This window comes from Saimiri boliviensis, chromosome 2 (assembly GCF_048565385.1).
Source record: "Saimiri boliviensis isolate mSaiBol1 chromosome 2, mSaiBol1.pri, whole genome shotgun sequence".
Classification (NCBI taxonomy): domain Eukaryota; kingdom Metazoa; phylum Chordata; class Mammalia; order Primates; family Cebidae; genus Saimiri; species Saimiri boliviensis.
In genome coordinates, this window is record NC_133450.1 from 112,241,715 (window position 1) to 112,263,121 (window position 21,407).

The 21,407-nt window shown below is 42.4% G+C and overlaps 3 protein-coding genes across 17 annotated transcripts in view; all 3 read right to left on the bottom strand.

Annotated features, from left to right (window-relative positions):
• MAPKBP1 (mitogen-activated protein kinase binding protein 1) overlaps nt 1-9,814 on the bottom strand; it is a 58,480-nt gene extending 48,666 nt beyond the window's left edge. For both annotated transcript variants that reach the window (XM_010346203.3, XM_010346202.3), the window contains exons 1-2: nt 5,139-9,814; nt 4,373-4,595 (exon numbers count right to left, since the gene is read on the bottom strand). In XM_010346203.3, coding sequence (XP_010344505.1) covers nt 4,373-4,486 — 114 coding nt within the window. In that variant the 5' untranslated portion in view covers nt 4,487-4,595; nt 5,139-9,814. The remainder of the gene's footprint in view (nt 1-4,372; nt 4,596-5,138) is intronic.
• Nucleotides 9,815-9,905: 91 nt separating this feature from the next.
• MGA (MAX dimerization protein MGA) overlaps nt 9,906-21,407 on the bottom strand; it is a 172,920-nt gene continuing 161,418 nt past the window's right edge. For 13 of the 14 annotated variants that reach the window (XM_074394040.1, XM_074394053.1, XM_074394044.1 and 10 more), the window contains 5 exons: nt 19,888-20,094; nt 18,175-18,286; nt 17,672-17,905; nt 14,670-14,846; nt 9,906-13,731 (listed from right to left, as the gene is read on the bottom strand). In XM_074394040.1, the coding sequence (XP_074250141.1) occupies nt 12,455-13,731; nt 14,670-14,846; nt 17,672-17,905; nt 18,175-18,286; nt 19,888-20,094 (2,007 nt within the window). In that variant the 3' untranslated portion in view covers nt 9,906-12,454. The remainder of the gene's footprint in view (nt 13,732-14,669; nt 14,847-17,671; nt 17,906-18,174; nt 18,287-19,887; nt 20,095-21,407) is intronic. The other variant, XM_074394046.1, reaches the window with a different exon arrangement.
• On the bottom strand, nt 18,454-19,273 carry LOC141583645 (large ribosomal subunit protein uL24-like). The gene has a single exon (XM_074394063.1). The coding sequence runs from the start codon at nt 18,970-18,972 to the stop codon at nt 18,535-18,537; it is 438 nt and encodes a 145-aa protein (XP_074250164.1). The 5' UTR covers nt 18,973-19,273; the 3' UTR covers nt 18,454-18,534.

Consider the following 21,407-nt stretch of genomic DNA (forward strand, 5'->3'; position numbering starts at 1 on the left):
GCCTGGCCAACATAGTGAAACCCCATCTCTACTAAAAATACAAACAAATCAGCCTAGCGTGGTGGCACGCGCTTGTAATTCCAACTACTTGGGAGGCTGAGGAAGGAAAATCACTGGAACCTGGGAGACGGAGGTTGCAGTGAGCTGAGATTGCGCCACTGCATTCCAGCCTAAGCAATAAGAACGAAAACTCCACCTCAAAAAAAATGCCAAGGCAGGAAGATCACCTGAGGTTGGGAGTTGGAGACCAGCCTGACCAACATAGAGAAACCCTGTCTCTACTAAAAATACAAAATTAGCCAGGCATGGTGGTACATACCTGTAATCCCAGTTACTCAGGAGGCTGAGGCAGGAGAATGACTTGAACCCAGGAGGCAGAGTTTGCAGTGAGCCAAGATTGCACCATGGCACTCCAGCCTGGGCAACAAGAGTGAAACTTCATCTCAAAAAAAAAAAAAAAAATGAGTATGAGTATGCTTCCCCAATACCAAATCATATATGTGATCAAACAGGCCGGGCGTGGAGGCTCACGCCTGTAATGCCAGCACTTTCGGAGGCAGAGGCGGGTGGATCACGAGGTCAAGAGATCGAGATCATCCTGATCAACATGGTGAAACCCTGTCTCTACTAAAAATACAAAACATTAGCTGGGCACGGTGGCGCGTGCCTGTAATCCCAGCTACTCAGGAGGCTGAGGCAGGAGAATTGCCTGAACCCAGGAGGCAGAGGTTGCGGTGAGCCAAGATCACACCATTGCACTCCAGCCTGGGTAACAAGAGCAAAACTCCATCTCAAAAAAAAAAAAAAAAAAAAAAAAAAAAAATGGAAAACACAGCCCCAACTTAGAAATGAGAGGCAGGAACTGACAAGTCTACAGGATTTGAACTTGAGTATTAACAACTGGTAACTTTAAGTCACACTTCACCAAGACTAAGCAGATTTAGCATAAAACTTTAAGTTACTCTTTTCCAATTTATTCTACTTCAGAGACTCCCCTCCCTTTGAAAAGGCTTAATAAAAATCTCAGCTCTTAGCTACTCTCTTTGCTGTAACTTAAATCTCCACCTCCACTGGCTCTCTCACACCAGCTTGTAGCCCTGTTTTTAACTAGGTCTCTCCTGAATTAAGGAGTCTACTGAGCACTGCTTTCTGCAAATGTGGACTTCTTTTCTCATGTCCTTCACACCTCATCAGGCTGCATCTCTACCTCTTTGTCACCATTTTATTAATCCTAGTTTTGACTTCTCTTCTAAAGAGCTCATAATTCCTCCTGATTATTTTATTCTCACTTATTTTCTTTTAAGTACTTACTGCTCATCTGACACTGTCCTAAATGGTGTGATGTAAAGGAAATAAAGAGCATGACCCCAACCTTGGGAAATGAAGACATATGTAAGAAACCAGTTTCAAAGTGGGGGCTGGTCAGAGAAAGCCCTGTGGCTCTGACAAATACGGAACTGGACCTAAAAATAAGTGTAGAATCTGGTGTAACGGAGAAGGCTACTTTAGATAGAAGCAAGAGTATAATTCAAAGCAGGAGGCCATCTGAAGAGCTGAATAAAGGCTTTCTGACATTTCCTTCTTTTTTTTTTTTTTTTTTTGAGGCGGAGTTTCACTCTTGTTACCCAGGCTGGAGTGCAATGGCGCGATCTCGGCTCACCGCAACCTCCGCCTCCTGGGTTCAAGCAATTCTCCTGCCTCAGCTTCCTGAGTAGCTTGGATTACAGGCACATGCCACCATGCCCAGCTAATTTTTTGTATTTTTCGTAGAGACGGGGTTTCACCATGTTGACCAGGATGGTCTCGATCTCTTGACCTTGTGATCCACCCGCCTCGGCCTCCCAAAGTGCTGGGATTACAGGCTTGAGCCACCGCGCCCGGCCCATTTCCTTCTTTGACCCCCAAAAGGGACATGTGCCTTTCTGTCTTCAAATTTTGAGAATTAGCTATCCATGAATCACACATGTCCTGTTATGATTACCCACAGCCACCACATATTAGAGCAACTCACAGAGCTTAATACACTAGAATTATCACAAGGCAGCTTTTAGAATAATCTTGGTAGAGACCTTTCACTGAAGACTGTGGGGAGTCCAGCATTGCTAGGGTCCTGGGCACACAAAGACAGCTACTTCTCTTGGGTGCTAAAGATAAGCACCAGTCATTTTGCTGCCAGACCATTCAAGGGTCATTCAACTTGAGCTAAGTATTTCTTTCACACACAGCTTTAGGACAGACAAAGCCATTTAAAGTAGTCTGAAGTACTGAATTCCTGTTTTAAACAAGGAATGGTAAATGGTCTTCCCAAGGATGCCCCTTTTCTACTGTTTTCCTGGAGAACTTTTCTCCACCTGCCTCAGGACTCATGTTTCAAGCATCCCTTCCTCGGTGAAGCCTTTCCTAATTCCCCTGAAGTGACTTAGGTCGCCTCCCCTGTGCTTCCATTAACAACTTAGGAATACTTCTAGAGCGGTACTTATCACACTATGTTTTAATTATTTGTTTACATGTCTGACTAGCCATAAGCTCTTTGATGGCAAGGGTAATGTTTTACCCCTTTATTGCACACCTAATAGGCACTCAATAAACACTTGTTAAATGCATTAGTAATACATAATATTGGAAGTCTTAAAGAATGGCAACCATATAGTAAGAATTAATAATGAAGGCTAAACCCTCATTACATGTTTCTACTACTTATACCATTCCTGGCCAGAGAAAGAGACCAAAGATTTGAGAAGATTGCTCTAATGGTGCCGGTCACTGCCAAGTTACCGGTCAAGAATAAGAGCACTTGCAGCAGTAAGAATGAACAGAGTCATATCTAAGACAATTTCTATGTTTCAGGCTTTCGCCTGCCTCAGGAGAATAGAAACAACGATTAATAAGAGACCTTGGAAGGGTCACAATGTCCACCACCACAGAACCTTCTAGCAAACTGTGATTCAGTATAACTTCTGCTGAAATATACAGGAAAGCTGTTCACCTTCTTACCAAATCCGATCAAGGTTCTGCTAAGGACTACAGAGCTGAGCTCAGTCGTCCCAGAATCCTGCCATTTGTACAGTGGCATTCTAAATCATTCCTCATGGGATTTACTCATCATTGAAGAGTTACAGACAAAGCAATAACATGCTGTGGTCTCAAATGCGTCTCCCTGTAACAATCTTGTACCACACAAGGCTATTGTGTTTACAGGCTACTAATAAGACACAAAATCTGATCTGATCCTGTGGGAATAAAGCCCTGGATTTCCTCAAGGGTTTAAATAAATGCAGTCTACTTCAGGATTCCCAAAATTCTGGGGTTCATTTAGTTGAAAAAAGCATAAAGAGGCCGGGCGCGGTGGCTCAAGCCTGTAATCCCAGCACTTTGGGAGGCCGAGGCGGGTGGATCACGAGGTCAAGAGATCGAGACCATCCCGGTCAACATGGTGAAACCCCGTCTCTACTAAAAATACAAAAAAATTAGCTGGGCATGGTGGCGCGTGCCTATAATCCCAGCTACTCAGGAGGCTGAGGCAGGAGAATTGCCTGAACTCAGGAGGCGGAGGTTGCGGTGAGCCGAGATCGTGCCATTGCACTCGAGCCTGGGTAACAAGAGTGAAACTCCATCTCAAAAAAAAAAAAAAAAAGAAAAAGAAAAAAGCATAAAGAACAAAACCCAGACAAGTGAAGGGATGGAAAGGAACTTTGCCCGTGAGGATCATCTGCAGTGGAGTGGGATGTGGCTCCTGGCATACAGTGAATGAGATAAGCAATGCTTAAGGACCATCCCCAACTGTTTTGCTGGCAGATATCTGGCTTCTTGAGTGTAATCATTCCTAGGAAGCCACGATGCCTCTTGAAGAGAAAAAAAATTTGTTTTGACCCTAGGCAAGAGCAATTACCAAGCCAATTCCTCCGACTAGGTGTTTTGGCATATTTCTTTCTGCCACTACAGTCTTACATAACCCCAGCTGTTACATTAACACCTGCAGCTACATTAGTCACAGCTTAGCCCTTCACAAGGTATGTGTTCCTACTGTCCTCTCCCAAGAAGGGAAACTGAGTCATAGCATATCAACTGGCTTCCCAAGCACATGCTTAGTGTATAGTTTGACCACAGTTGAACCCAGGTGGTAAGACCACAACTGAACCCAGGAAGGCCAGGTAGCCTTTCTCCTATTCACCTCTTCTCATTCAGCATGGCCACCCCTGCTGCTTTTTCCTTCAACCTAAAACCAAATCATTGACTGCAGAGATCACACGTGATCCTTTAGAGTCAACAAGAGCTTCTAGTTATCTTCTTTCCCAATAAACAGGAAAGTTAAAGAGGAACACGGAGCAGGAGAGGGTCGGTTTGGAAAGAGGTGGCTCCCACCAGGACTCACCTTGGAGCTGAGGTCCTCTCGTCGGTTTCCTGGCTTACTCCTGCGTAGTTTGATGGAAGGAGATCTCAGCAGATTCTTGATCCGGCTGGTAATGGTTGACCCTTCCACAGCCATTATGACGAGAAACCCCTTGGGACAGTCCCTGGCCCAGTCCTGGGTCTTGTCTCAACAGCGGCACTGTCTTCCCACTCCACAGGGCTTCCGAATATGCCCTCTCACTGACCTGAGATGGCAGAAGCCACCTTACTATCAGAGTCTTACCTTCTACCTAGCGAAGTCTGCAGCTTTTACCTCTAGGAGCTGCTCTCTCCTTTCCCCTAATTCCCACCTTCGAGCCCTGCATAGTTTCTTACAACGTTGGAAGGAAAGGCTCACAAAAAAGGGGGACAAAATCCTAAGCCACGAAGAAATGCCAGGCCCACGCCCGCCAGAGGCATTTAACTGGCGAAATGGATGGGATGGGCCCTAGTTAAGTCTCGTGGACTATCTGGTTCCCGTTAATGCCCAACTGTTCCCATGGCAACTGTAGTGTCCAAGGCAGGAGACCGCCGAGACCACCAGGGATTTCAACAGGAGGCCAGGGCACCTGCGCTAGCGGCAGTGAGGACGCAGCCCAGCAACTCGTTCTGCCACGGGAGCCTCCCTCCCCACCCCCTATCCCCCAAAGCTCGCTCTATGCTCTCCACAGTGGCTCTGAACCTTTATCTTTCACCCTCCTCTGAAGCCCCTGCTACTCGTCAGCGCCCCCGTTCGGGCCCGGCCTCACCAGCCCCGGCGAGCGAGGGCCACCACGCTCACAGCGCCCTCCGGCATCGCGCTCGACAATTTCAGCTCCGCCGCGGTAGCTGCTGCGGTAGAGGCAGCAGCAGGAGCTATGGTGGCACGAGCGGCTCAAAACGCGAACTACCGCTTGGGCCAAGATACGAGCCAGATGGGCGGAGCCGACGCGAGGGGCGCGGCCTGCAGCCAGGAGGGCGATTCCAGAGTAGATGAGCAAGGTTTACGGGGCGGAGCCAATGAAAGGGCCCAGGAAGCAGACGACTTGGGACTAGAGAACCACGGAACCCGTGCAATTGCGGGTACCGCTTTTAAAGGAAGGTCAACAGAACATTGCTTCAAAATTGAGAGAACCAAGCCTTTTATGGTATTATCAGGCCTGGTCCCCCAGAGAACTGCACTTCCCAGAGCCCCCAGACGTAACCACGCCTCCATGGTGTTAAGGTTGGCATTTGATAGGCCCGAGGGCCCTTAGCAGAAACTCCTAGCTCAGAATTAGGAGACTGAACAACAGCCTAAAAGCTGTGCTCCTAGCCACCGTTAAGTGTCGAGATTTAAAGCGGTTAGAATAGTTTCTGCTCGCAGCCCGTGCGGCACGTGGACTCAACGTGGAAACGATTCTTCTGAGTAACGCAATTCAATTGCTAAGAACACTGTTTTGCGCTACTCAACCCGATTGGTCTTAATGAAAGGGGAAAAGGGTGGCCTTGAACAGAGCTTTGGGCGTGCGGGGTAAGAGAGAAGACAAGTGTTTGTGCTATGAAATATACTGTAGGTTTCACAGGTTTTTTAGCCTCCGAAATCCCATTGTGCTCCCTCAACTAAAGCTGACCAGGACTTCGTTGCTCCAGATCTTTTCCCTTGTTCCTGTCAAAATTTAGTTGTGAATCCTTTTCCCCAAGGATGTTCCTTGATGAGGTCACTGTCAAGCTTGCTGATGATATGTCGAGGGGTAGTTTTTCTAATTCATGGCGGGGGAAACAGAGGGAATACACGGAAATGCTACATACAATATGTATTTCCCGAGTATTCTCCACTTTACTACTGTAAGAAATTACCTCAAGCCAGAGACTTGGACCCCAAGGGAATAAATAGTACACTGGTGTGTCCATCTCACCCTATCCAGATCTTTCGAAACCCTGTGGAGATGACATGTGTCAACAAGAGGGAGGAACCTCTAAGGAATTATTAGACCTTATGAAAAAGCCTAAGACAAGGGACCCAAGGGAAGTAGTACACTGGTGTATCTGTTTCACCCTATCCAGATCTTTTGAAGCCCCGAGATGACATGTGTTAGCAAGAGGGAAGAACCCCTAAATTCACTGCTTGTGTACAACAGTGAGCCTTGTACAGCCAAGTGGCAAAGCAAATATTTGCTTGTGTATACTGTAGCCACATATGAGATTTGTAAATCTCACAAGTTGACATGGAGATGATGGATGTCAGCTTTTGGAAGACCAACAATAGCATGTGGCCTTCTTCCTTTCAACCATACACTGCAAATATTATGAAACATGAAATGTGATTTTCTAATGTATTTCCCAAATCTGGAGGGAAAAAAAGGCAAGAACCATTAACTACAACATGCAAGAGATCGTTGGTTCCCTCAACCCCTTGCTAGTACATGATTTCACCTCTCCATGGGAGTAAAAGCTAATAAATGGTGCCACCTGGTGTCTTTACTTGTATGCTGCAGACCATGGCAAATGCCATCTCCATCCATCAAACTAGAGTAAAAATGTGCCCACAAGAGCTGTCTACTAACGGTTTTTGGTATCCACTAATGGTTTTCTTACCTAATCACTCACGGCCAGGTAAACGGTTTACCATCAGTCATTTCTTATCCAAAGCTACCGTAGTTTATCCCCTTACAAAAAAACATTCCCCTAATACTTTCAACTGAAGCTGGAAGACAAATCCAAACTCCTACTTTCCTTAAGATGACCCACATGAAAAACTGAAAGCAGTGTAATGAAGATGTCTTAAGTCTGGAATCTGAGAGGCCAAAACCACACTTTTTTTGTTGTTTCGTTTTTGAGATGGAGTCTCGCTCTTTCACCAGGCTGGAGTGCAGTGGTGCCATCTCAGCTCACTGCAACCTCTGACTCCCTGGTTCAAGCGCTTCTCCTACCTCAGCTTCCTGAATAGCTGGGATTAAAGGTATGTACCACCATGCCCTGCTAATTTTTGTATTTTTAGTAGAGAGGGGGTTTCACCATTTTGGCCAGGCTGGTCTTGAACTCCTGACCTCTTTAATTTGCCCGCCTTGGCCTCCCAAAGTGTTGGGATCACAGGTGTGACCCAGTGTGTCTGGCCCACACATTTTTAATTCTTCACAATTCAGTCCAACTTTTATTGTATAGGTACTATGCTGCCTTTGATATACCAATATAGGAATAAAGCTATAGGCTATTCCCATTCTTCATGAATTCCTCAGAATGTAACAGTCCCAGATCCAACGTGAACAGAAGCATTATTCACTCTTCTCCACTCAGATTTAGTCAAGCACTGTATGATATTTCAGTCAACGATCACATGATCCCATTAAATTATGAACAAATGCTGTACAGATTTATAGCCTAGGAGCAACCCGCTGTACCTGATAGCCTAGGTGTGTGGTTAAGCTATCCCATTTAAATGAGTTTGTGTAACTACAGTACACTCTATGATGTCTGCAGAACACAACTATCCAAGGTGCATTTCTCAGAACATATCCCCATCAGTAGGTGACACACGACTGTACTTGCTATCCCAATCCTCCAAAATGCAGTTAACTCTTCGTATTTCATTATCCATACACCATTTAACACTTTATTCTGCTTTTGTATGTCCTAAACATCTATACATAGTGTTTGTCAGCTTCTGAAACTCTAGATGTCTGGGAATAGATGTTATATAGTTGTCTGTTAAGCACTATACTCACTAGATCAAATTTTAAAATTCACCCTAGGTGGAACATGCAAATAAGGTAAAATTAGAAGATCCTGGAAAACAGGCTAAACATTTGCTCATCAATTCAAATATTTATTGAGCACCTTTACATGCAAGGCACTGTGAGACAGCTGAGATCAATGACTGCAGTTGGAAACAGGATAAATCTCAAAACCATGCTTCCAAGACTGCTTTCCTACTTAATGTCTTTTCTACCAGCAGAGTTTACAATAGAATTTAGCAGTTTAGATGTGTCTCAAAATTTCCAACTCATCCCATACTTTAGTCTTCCCACCCTCTTAACACAGCACCATCACTATTCTATTCAACACTACTTATGTGTAGAACAGCTCAGTCATGTCTATTATGTTATGCCTCAAATAAAAAGTTGTATTTATCCATTTCCCTCTATTTCAAAAACTGCATTTTAACTGACTTTTTCCCTCCAACTGGCAGTGAGTCTGAATATCTCAGCTTTAATTTTCTCTGCATCATTTGTGTCCATGTAAAATTTCATTAGTGGTAATACGATGACATAAAGTAGTGATGCCCTTACAGCACCTTCTTCAAAACTAACAGTTTTGTGCAAGAAATGTATTCTATTCTTGGTTATCAGTCACTCCCTATAAAAGTACCTGGAAAATGTGCTGTGCATGGTTTGTTGTTGTTGCTGTTGTTTAATTCTGGAGTGAGGGACAAGGGCTGACACTATTTTCTAGACCCATTTTCAAATTGCATCACCCTATTCCATTTCAAATAGCTCAACCAGTATAGTTAGAAAAAAAGATCATCTAAACCACTAAAACCAAAATAACAGACAGATTGTCTGGCTTTCTTGTGTGTTCAAAACATTTTCAAACTTGTTATAGACGGGGCTAGCATCAGGTATTTCATCCATAATTCCAGGGAAAAAATTGCATTTACTATAAAATTAACACAAAGTGAACCTTTCATATGACGCTTATGTAACTGGACTTGATCTGTTTAGCGACCTTAATAGATTGAGTAGTTAATGTCGAAAGGATTCCTTTAAATGTTTTTGTAAACTGTCAAATTCTTTAACATATCTTCCCTTAAGAACACCTACTGTCCTTTACCACTAAGACAGTTTGTGTGGCCAGGCGTGGTGGCTCACGCCTGTAATCCCAGCAATTTGAGAGGCTGAGGCAGACAGATCACCTGAGGTCAGGCCAACACAGTGAAACCCTGTCTCTACTAAAAATACAAAAATTAGCCGGGTGTGGTGGTGTGTGCCTGTAATCTCAGCTACTCGGGAGGCTAAGGCAGGAGAATTGCTTGAACCCAGGAGGCTTGAACCAGTGAGCCAAGATCATGTCACTATACTCTATCCTGGGCAGCAGAGCGAGACTCTGTCTCAAAAAAAAAAAAAAAAAAAAAAAAAGGGCTGTGTTTGTGTACTGTTACTCTCCAAGGTTAACAGGTAAACTGCCTTGCCCATAATGATACTGAAATGATTTTAGAATGTCTTCTAAAACAAAAACATGCCATCAGGTTGTAAACAATTTTGAAGCCTGCATGTAAAACATGCCACAAGGATTACAACACCAAAAACCTCCCTGAAATGATGTATCAGAAACTGTGAGAAAAGGAAGGGATTCCTATGATAAAACTACTTCAGTGGCACCTCTCTCAAATATATCTTAGGGAATTAGAATTCTCTACTCCAACTTGGCACAAATCTCCCAACACCAAGTTCTGCTTTAATTCTTGTAACTGATTTATTTCAGGTTTATATATTCTACCTTTCAATCACCAAACTTCTGTTCTTAGGTTTCTAAAAAAATAGTCACTTTTCGAAAGCAGAAAAGGAAAGATATATATATTTAATATATAAAAGAAAATGCTAAATCTGACATAATTATATTCTTAAAAACATTCCATTTATTTACAGATGTATAAAAAGGCGAATTATTGGTCTACTGAGATCATGCTTCTTATAGTATTAGGGTGAGAGCTCACTGTCTTCCAGGTTCCTCAACTCCTCTCACTCAACTTCACCTTTCATAATCACAAATGTAATATTCATAGATCAGTTTCCCCTAGGGTAAGGTTAAAGGGTAGGAGTTTTTGGAGATTTTAGATTTCTGTCAAGACTGCAGGATTGTTCTGATGCCTAAGCCCTCCTCAGTTTATCCCTGACAACACCTAGTTCTAAGAGGTCTTGAGAACTAATTGGGGGTTAGAATGATATCTGCAGCCTTCCCCCTAAAACGCCTGGAATCACCCCTCATTTCCATCTTCCTACAATCTCATCAAGAGTCAAATATCTCCAATTAAGAATCATTACCTGTTTACCTATTTTCTTTTCTTTTCTTTTTTTATTAAAAAAAAGGAAGTGTTAAGCTAAAATGGTCCTTCTTTTCCTGAGGATTTGTTCACTCACTTGCCTGCTCCCTGGCTGACCCTCAAAAGCCACAAAAAGAGCCTTGGGATATGAGGAGGAAATGTAGGGAAAAGACAAGCAAGGAAATGATTGGAAACTGCTATACCTGGATTAAAGTACTAGCATCTCTAAGGACAAGTATTAGCAGGGGGGACAGGTGCTGGATTCCTTGGCTAAGGCATTGAACGCAATCTGCTGGGTAAACAGTAGAAGGGTAATGAGAAGCTGAGGAGCACTCTACCTACTTCAAGCTTCTTTCCTAAGCTGTCGAGGAGGGAAGGTTAAGTGCTGATGAGCAGATAAGAAAGGCAAGCAGCACAAAACCAACAAGAATTTGCCCCTACTGCAATTTGCAGAGGAAGTTTTTCCACTGTTTTCAATCTGTTGATAACAAGAGTTAATAGAAAGGGAACCAACCATGGAAATAATAATTCACTGGCTAGATCCAATCCAAAGTTGGTCTCACAACCTAGGTCTGAAGATATGCTGAGTGGGATTTGGGATAAAGAAGACAGGAGATAGAGAAGAAACAGCATCACCTAGGCATGGCCCAGGCACTGGAAGCTCTTGTGTTAGTGTTTTAACAACACAAGCAAATCCTGTCAATGAAGACAGAACAGGGGTTACATTCCAAAATGTAATTATTTTAAGAAAGGCAAAATGCAGCAGCTAAATCCCAGTCTATACAGTTTCAGAATAGTGATTCTTGCCCCCAGGAGTTTCCAAGAGACCCCTCAAGTGCACCATGATTATTTACAAACTAGATAGGAAACATCATTTCTATACTCAATACAAATCTCATCTTCTGGGTTGAAAACTTCAGCCTTTGAGAAATCTATGAAAACAACTATACAAAAATATAAATATATTTTATCTTTACAGACTGTCAGTCCTTCATATCCTGACAGCTAATGAGTGAAAAAGCTCTACCGATCATTGAACCCATGGTTGCAGATAAAAAATATATCTTGTGATTCAAATACTGCCTTATTTCCCTGGTAAAGAGTGCCTACTGTGACTTTTCTTTACATCCTGTGAAGGTAATAGTGAATGAAACCTTCAAGCACCAGGAAGCTGGTTTGATTTGGGAAATTTCCAGCCCCATGATTTTTTATTTTGGCCACTGTCTCTGGGGAGATAATGCATTTTATTTTAGCTGTCTCCTGACTGATACAACCTGTGAAAGAGGTAGGGCTCCCTCTATGCCTACCTCCAAAATATATATTCCCAGTAAAAATCCCTGGTAATGTTAAATTATCTTTTCAATACCCACAAAAATAAGGGAGAACTACTATTTTTTTAAGATCTCAAAATAATTACCTTAATAATAAAAGTTAAAAGTATCCCTACTTTACCGAAGGCTTGAATTTGTTAATTCTGGTTGCAAAGGTGACGGAATGGGAGCTACTTGGGATATGAAAAAAGAAAATTTTGCTGAATGACACAGTCCTTCACTTTGGTATTCCATGGTACCCATCCTCTCTCTCCCTATTTTTTAAACATCAACTAAAAAGTATCTCTTCCGGATCCCTTTGCACAAGTCCATCACATTCCTTAGATTTCAGACTTAATCCAACAGCTCCGAGTTGTAGTTCAGTCCACAGCAACTCCAAAGTTGCAAACAGCTCTTTCTCTTGGGGGGAAGAATTAGAAACCACTGTGGGGCCAGAGTCTTGCTATAAATTCCTTGGGTAAGAGGGGCACCTCGTGTTCAGCGATGGATCACATCTTCTTAGAGAGGATGAGGGGACCCAGCACCACAAGTGAGGTAACACATTTTAACATGATCAGAATTTCAGAGTACTTCTTATACCAGGGTCAGCACCCTACCCCCTTTCTCCATCATTATCCACTGCATCATTGAAGTCAAGGATCCAAGTTCCAAGACACAAATAAACAGATACCTGCAGAGAAAGGAGGTGAAATCAATTTCCCCTTACAGCCTGGCTTCTATTCAAGGACAAGTTAGTTCACTTCCCTGCAGAACCTGGTGAAGCCCCCAAGTTGCCCAATTTAGCTATAACAGGTGCCAATGTAGGCATCACCTTGCTTTCCCGGCCTTCCTGGTCATTCCCTGTTAAGTTCATTTTGTGTCCAACTGACCCAACTTTGGCAGCTATAGGTGCCAAACAAGGCATCACTTTGAGATTCTGACCTTCTACATCACTGGAAGGATTAGCTACTTTTAAACCTAGAGGGGCCAGCTTTGGCATAGGCCTCCACAAAGTATCTGTGCTGTTGCTGTTCTCCAGGCCAGTCTTCATGTGCAGGATTGGGGGTGAGGACACACTTTCAGGCTCTGCAGGGAGGCCAGAAGTATTCTTCCTTCCATCAGTATCTTTTTTGTTGGAAAGGAGGGAATCCTTTATTTCGGAGTCAATAACAATCTTAAGGACATCTGGCTCAGAGGCTGGTTCTGCAAGTTGTTTTTCATTCTCAGAAAAGTCATCATCTTCTAAGTGCAAGAGGAGGGGACTGATGGAGTCACTCTCCCCTTGAACATCAGGCAACTCTTTCAAACCAGTTCCCAAGTGCTCAATCTGGAAAGTTGCTCTGTTTCCAGGAGGAACCTTACTGATAAAAGCCTGCCGAGCATCCCCTGGGAACTCTGTATCCACAGAGCTGGGTAGTTCAGCCAGGCTAACAGAGTCATCATTTAGTTGTTGATTAAGAAAGGCAATTTCATTGAGCAGTGAAGTCAGTGTCTCATCAGTATCATCCTCATCTTCCATGTTAGTTAGCAGTTCACCTGTATCAAGAGCTGCTTCCTCTATAGCTGATGTTACTTTCCTCAGTTCCATCTCTATGCTTGAGTCCTTGAGATCTTTTATCTTTAATTTATGAAATGAAGACTCCTTTGACTTCACTCTCTCCCCTCTCAATTCACTCTCTTTCCATTTATACTGAATCCCTCTCCTATCATCAGAAATCTTTTTAGGTAAGAACTCTTGTGCTTCCTGCATACTGGAAACGTCAACTATTTGTGGATAACCAGAATCTTTGTTTGCCAAAAAAACCTGCGGTGGACCCAACGTGACTCTGCCATCTCTGTTTCCTCTGGAAGAGATTCTACCCTTATCCTCTAAGGAGTTATCTTCATTCCTGACAGTGTCTTTCAGATGGTCAGATGGCTTGCCATCAGGAACTTCATGAGGATATTTGCTGCCACCCATATCTATCAAACCTCCCTCTGCAGCCAGTGATGTCACATTAACAATTCGTGGCATCATAAATAAGTCGTCGTTTTCTGAAAAACAAAAATTAAAAGAAAATTCATTTAGATCTACAGAGCTAACACCTCTCTCTCTGTGTCATACCATATGACCATCTTAGGGAGTTGTACTCTCAACTGCGCAGCAGTCTACTTTTATCAACAAGATGAAAGAAATAGCAGTTCTTCAAATTACTGATCTAACAAGAAAAAACTCAAGTAAAATCCAACCAAAAGGCTCTTTCCACCACTTTTTAAAGCTCCACTTAATTATTTTATAGAAATGCTCCCCAAGTTAATTATTGTCCTAAGGCAGAAATACATTTTGATTCTGTTCACCTAACTAACTGCTACTTGGCATAGAAAATGAAGCCCCAGAGGCAGCATGGGAACCAGAAAAAGATAAGTCCTCCAGAGTGAGGTGGGCAAAAGGTAGAGACAAGGAACTTTTGGCTGGCAATGGCAATAAAGTAACTAGGATTTTAATATTACTAAAGAGACCCTTTTACCTTACTAGAAATTTAGGTACCTGGAACCTGATCACTCAAGTGGGGCTTCTCTTTCAACTTTACCCTTTGCCCCAAAACAGAGTAATGCTCAAAGCGAATGAGGCTGGTAATGCAGGAATGTTATCATCTCTGAATACCACAAAAAACTGACAAATATTTATCAACACCAGGACCTAAGACCATGATCATTTAACATCTTCCTTTCACTCTGACATCTTTTTGATTATTCTACTTAGAAATCACCAGATTTCACAAAATGGTTCCCAATACCAGGTGTAAAACACACCAAACAGTACCACAGATCAAGCCAAATATGTTCTAAAAAGAGGGCCACCTCTTACCAAGGCAAATGCCAAAAAAATTGCTCTTTATCATTACAGAACACATTCAAAGGCTTTCTTGGTCACTGTGAGACACAAGGGGTAACTTTATCACTTTCCATAGAGGACAACACTTACAACATACCTGGCTGAGCCATAGCACTACTGGCAACTTGAGGCTTAAGATCAGATTCTAAGAGATCAGGAGAAACAGTTACCACTGGTCCTGAGAATAGAGGACCTTTTAGGGTGAGCAATTGCCCTTGTGGAGTCATCACAAGGTTGGCAGAGGTGTGTGGAGTGTTCGAGGGTGAGGTATTTTCTGTAAGAAAGATCAGAAATTAGTTATAGATAAAAGGCATTCAGCTGGGTATGGTGGTTCGTGCCTGTAATTCCAGCACTTTGGGAGGCTGGGGCAGGCAGATCACTTGAGTCCAGGAGTTCAAGACCAGCCTGGGCAACATGGTGAGACCCCACCTCCATTTCTACCCCCCCGCAAAAAACCATATATATATATATATATATATATATATATATATATATATATATATATATTTATTTATTTATTTTATATTTATTTATTTGAGACAGAGTTTCACTCTTGTTGCCCAGGCTGCAGTGTAATGGCGCAATCCTGGCTCATGGCAACCTCCACCTCCTGAGTTCAAGCAATTCTCCTGCCTCAGCCTCCTGAGTAGCTGGGATTACAGGCATGCGCCACCATGCCCAGCTAATTTTTTATATTTTTAGTAGAGATGGGATTTCTCCATGTTGGTCAGGCTGGTCTTGAACTCCCAACCTCAGGGGATCCACCTACCTCAGTCTCCCAAAGTGCTGGGATTAGAGGTGTGAGCCACCGCACCCAGCCTAAAAAATTTTTTTTAAAATTTGTCAGGTATAGTGGTGTGCACTTGTGGTCCCAGCTACTAGGGAGGCTGAGGTGGGTAAATTGCTTGAGCCCAGGAGGTCAAGGCTGGAAGTGAACCACTGCACTCCAGCCTGAGGTACAGAGTAAGACCCTGTCTCAAAGCAAAAACAAAAAACCCACACTGGATTTTTCTGGCTCATACACTGAGTTATCCAAAGATCCAAAGAGTAAAAAAGGATATACCATTCTTTTTGTTTGTTTGTTTTTAAATTTAAAAGTTGCCCAGGCTGGAGTGCAGTGGTGCTATCTGGGCTCACTGCAGTCTCTGCCTCCCCAGTAGCTGGGACTACAGGTATGCGCCACCACACCAAGCTAATTTTGGTATTTTTAGTAGAGAGAGGGTTTCACCCTGTTGCCCAAGGCTGGTCTCAAACTCCTGAGTGCAAGCAATCCTCCTGCCTCCACCTCCCTAAGTGCTGGGATTACAGGCATGAGTCACCACACCTAGCTAGATATACCATTCTCTAAGAATGTAAGTAACATAAAATCAGCATAGCTTCACTTCCAAAATAAAGATGGTAATAAGAATTTAAGACCCATTATTTTGTTTTTGTTTTGTTTTGTTTTCTGAGATAAGAGTTTCCTTGTTACCCAGGCTGGAGTGCAATGGTGCCATCTTAGCTCACCGCAACCTCTATTTCCCAGGTTCAAGCGATTCTCCTGCCTCAGCCTTCCAAGTAGCTGGATTACAGGCATATGCCACCACGCCAGGCTGATTTTGTATTTTTAGTAGAGAAAGGTTTTCTCCACGTTGGTTAGGCTGGTCTCGAACTCCCAACCTCAGGTGATCCACGTGCCTCAGCCTCCCAAAGTGCTAGGATTACAGGCGTGAGCGACAGCACCTGGCTACTTTGTTGCTTAATAGCAATGTATTAATAAGTGATCTGATGAAAAATAGACCCTGATTTGACAAAATTAAATTTTACAAAAAATTTCCCATTTATTAGTCTCAGCTAGACCCAACTTCAACCCATCAGCAGAACTGCAAGGAAATCATGAAGTCACATATAAAGTCAGAAAAATTAACAGTTTAAAACACTACTCACTAAAAATACATGACTAGGGGCGGGCATGGTGGCTCACACTTATAATCCCAGCACTTTGGGAGGCCAAGGCAGGCAAATCACGAGGTCAAGAGATCAAGACCATCCTGGCCAACATGGTGAAACCCCATCTCTACTAAAAATACAGAAATTAGCTGGGTGTGGTGGCGCATGCCTATAGTCCCAGCTATTGGGGAGGGTGAGGCAGGAGATTCGCTTGAACCTGGGAGGCAGAGGTTGCAGTGAGCTGAGATCATGCCATTGCACTCCAGCCTGGCAACAGACCAAGACTCTGTCTCAAAACAACAAATAAAAATAAAACACATGACTATAGACTTATATGTTACCAGGACTAGTAACTTCTCAGGATTTGCATGACTGTGTATTACAACCAAAAAACCAAAATCTAAAGCAGTTAGTATTCTATTTTTATACAACCCATCTTTAATTCATTTAATTAAAACTAAAACTGTGTGCTGGGCGAGGTGGCTCACACCTGTAATCCCAGCACTTTGGGAGGCTGAGGTGGGCAGATCACTTGAGGCAGGAGTCCAAGACAAGCACCAGCCTGGCCGACATGGCAAAACCCCGTCTCTACTAAAAATAAAAAAACTAGCCAGACATGGTGGTGCATGCCTGTAGTCCCAGCTACTCGGGAAGCTGAAGCAGTATAATCATCGTTTGAACCCGGGAGGTGGACGTTGCAGTGAGCTGAAATCACATCACTGCACTCCAGCCTGGGCAACAGAGCCGTCTCAGGCCAGGGGGACAGAGGGGCAAACAAACAAACAAAAAGCCAGGTGCAGTGGCTCACACCTGTAATCTCAGCCCTTTGGGAGGCAGAGGCAGGCGGATCACCTGAGGTTGTAAGTGTGAAATCAGCATAACCAATATGGAGAAACCCTGCTTCTACTAAAAATATAAAATTAGCTAGATGTGGTAGCACATGCCTAGAATCCCAGCTACTTGAGAGGCTGAGGCAGGAGAATTGCTTGAACCTGAGAGAAGGAGGCTGCAGTGAGCCAAGATCACACCATTGCACTCCAGCCTGGGCAAAAGAGACTCTGTCTCAAAAAAAAAAAAAAACCAACAACTGTAGACAAGAGAGGAGGAGCAGTCCAGTAAAGTCAACTGATACTCATCTACATTAAGGGAAGTAAAGAATGTCCCTCCTACCTGTGGCCTGGTCTTTTTTTCTAGAAAGAATCAAAGGTTTCCCCTTTCTGTTATTTATAAACATCTGTCCAAGATCTACAGATGATGCAGAAGATCCTTCCTGCTGTTTGCTAATTCTGGGAGACATGTCAAACTCATCTGATCCCATCTTCTTTTTTCTTTTTTGTGCCTCTAGTGCTTGCTGTTTTGCATAAATATACTCTAGCTTCTTCAGGACCACTTCTTCTGTCTTACCTACAAGAGAATTACAGATATACATTATCACTTTCTGCATTATCCCACATAATGAGAAACAGAAATCCAGTTGCTTTAACTATATTCCCGAAAACTATGGAAAGTAAGGTGATTACAGTTCAAAAGAAACATCCCACCCAGACAGAGGACAACTGTGCTATAAACTCTGGGAGCCAAGACTTCAATTTAGTAGTATCTGAAAGATCTACTGAGGACTACTCCTTGCTAAAACTGTATGCTCTTTAACAGAGATTATTTACTTGTCTTACCTGAAAGAGACGATACTTTTCGTATGAGAATATTCCGTTTCCGAGTCAGGAGATTTTTCTGTCCTATCAACTTGTCTGCCTGATCTGTTAGTCCCTGAATTTCACTGAATGCCTAAAATAGAAATAGCAGTATTATTGAAAATTGATCCGCTCTTTCTTTAAACACAGGTAAGGCCTACACAATTTCTCTAATTAAAAAAAAAACCTTAATCTAGTATCTTAAAATAATTTTTAAATTCCATTAATAATTGATGTTTCAGAAATTATTTTTTGTTAAACTGTAAGAGGGTTTCTGGCTTACACTTTTTTTTTTTTTTCCCTCGTTTCAAGTTTTAATCAAAGCTTGTATACAAGATCACTTTATTCCTGCATCTTCTCAATTGTTTCTTCCTTGTATTTGCCCTTTTCCTTTCCTACTTGGCGAGATTTGGCTTTCCGTTCAAGGATCTTTTTGCGGTCTTTGTCCAGTTTTAGCCTAGTGATAACCACCTTGCTGGGGTGAATGCCTACATGGACAGTTGTGCCATTAGCCTTTTCCCGCTGCACCCGTTCAATGTAGATTACGTATTTCTTCCTGTAAACCTGGACTACTTTGCCAATCTGCTGACCTTTATAGTGTCCTCGTACAACCTGAACTTCATCATCCTTTCGGATGGGCATGGATCGCACGTTGTACTTCTGTCTCAGCTCTCTGGAAAGAGGGGAGGACATAATCTTCCTGCGAATGTGGGAAGGTGCATTGAAATGCCTTTTGCGATTCTTGCTTCGGTCAGAAGTCACAAAGGGATTGAACTTCATTTTGGCTGCTCCCGCTTAGTTGATGGCCGCAAAAGGGAAGCTCTGGCTTACACTTTTAAGGAATGTGACCATGATTATTTCCAACGAGCATCACTGAATGGCAGTAGGCATTCCACTACTGCAAGGAGATACAAAACACTTGTGCTTTGCTTAGATTTTAATATTCAACCTTGAGATCATTTCCTAGTCTAACCAAAATCTGGTTGAAATAACTTTCCTCTAGAGCAGGCATCCCCAAACTTTTTACACAGGGGGCCAGTTCACTGTTCCTCAGACCTTTGGAGGGCCGCCACATACTGTGCTCCTCTCACTGACCACCAATGAAAGAGGTGCCCCTTCCTGAAGTGCAGCGGGGAGCCAGATAAATGGCCTCAGGGGGCCGCATGCGGCCCGTGGGCTGTAGTTTGGGGACGCCTGCTCTAGAGGGATATAAATGCTTATCCAGTACTCCTCCAACTTCTACTTAAAAACAATTTAAATGAAATTACTTTACATATTCCAAATGCAAAGTTAAAACTTCTACTCCCTTGAATATTTCAGATTTTCTTTTAAAATGACTGTCAACTGTTAAGTGTATTAAAATATCACTCATGCTGTGCTTTACACTGTGATAACCTGTACTAAGTGCTATCAAGAATACCAATGTAAAGAGAATGTGGTCAACATGGCTAACCAGAGTTTCTGACTGCATCTGAAGAAAGGACAGCTGTGCCAAATAAGAACCTAACTTTCAGTGACAAGCTACTGTGATTTAGCATAATGATTTTCCCCCAAGGGATTTACTGGACATTAGTCCATATTCAACTGTTAGTTTTAAGTAGCTCTATTTTAATCCCCCTTATATGTCAATAGATTCCCCTTCTCAAAGCATCTGTAACAATCTCTTAGTCAAGAACACTTACAAAGAACACTTACTCGAGTAAGAATGTGACTTTTGGAAACCTTGGAAGAATGAAGTAATCCCAATGTGATCTTTAATTTCTCGAAGAGATCCCTCATTTCACCACGCCGCCGCCGCTCATTGGCAGTGTGTGTCCGGCGATAATAAGCAAACGCTTCTGCTTCTTTCTGTAATTTGTCACTCCAGTAATCAGGCTTCAGTTTTAAAGGAATTGGTGGAGCCTGTCCAAACAAGATTGCCTCCTAAACATGTTGAATTTGTACCTGGCCCTCTTACTCTGTTCCAAATGACATTGCTCTACTTCAGGCACCCATTACCTTTGGTCTGGACTGTTTTAACAGTTTCTCAATTGGTGGTCTTACTATCAGTCTATCTTTCCTTCAAATCTAACTCTTACAATGCCAACAGTGTAATTTCTAATACATGCTAAAGTGATCTTACCAGCTCTCAGTTCAAATTTCAGTGATTTTCAAATGAGGAAGAAATTGTATATGTTACAGGTGTAGGAAATCTGAAAGAGCTTATTTATATAATTTATATTACTAAAACTTGTTTTCATGATACAAATTACATTAACTATTTTTCAAAAAATACTGTAAGATTCTCCTCAATCTGGTAAAGAATCAACTGCCATTCTTCTAAATCGCCTTTCTCTCCAACAACCATTCCTCTCTACTAGAAATTCACAAAACATACTATACAATCCTACACCTCCCTGACATTATACAGGCTTTTTACCTGTACCTAGATTACTTATTCCTCGTCTTACCTAAACCTCCACAACCTTTACAACTTAACACTTAAAACTCAAACTCTGCACTTTTTCATTTCTATTTCAATTTTTGCATCTAGGATTTAAAATATATGAAGAGGCTGGCCAGGCACAGTGGCTTACACCTGTAATTCCAGCATTTTTGGAGGCCACAGTAGGGGATCATTTGAGGCCAGGAGTTTGAGACTAACAGGGCAACACAGTAAGACTTCTTTCAAACACACACACACACGCGCATGCATGTATTAAGAGGCTTATAATGAAAAGCAACTATACCCTGCACTTGTACCTGGATCCTCAGAAACAATAACTTTCTTATTATTTTAGCAGCTTCTTCTAGTTCTTAAATCTATATCCTAAACCAAAAATAGTAACATAAGCTTATTTTTTTCCATTTTCAATGCTATCCATTGACTTCTTGCTATGCAGAGAAGATTTAAGCTCACATCACCCTCATGTCTTACCACCTTATCATCCCAACATAGATATATCACTACTTTTAGTTGTTCTACTGATCCCTTAGTAACTTGAATTCTATCTTAATTTCTTATTTCATCAACAATAAACAATCTATCTTGCCTCTCTTTGTAAAATGAGGGTATCAGCACCTATCCTTCTCTTTATTTCTTCTTTCCTCTCTCACTTTGCAATTTGTCATTTGTATTCTCACATTTTTCAAGACTGAAATTAAGTCTTCTGTATTTTAATCACAGGTGGTCAACTTTTTTTTAAAAAAGCATTAACATTAACTATTATGACACT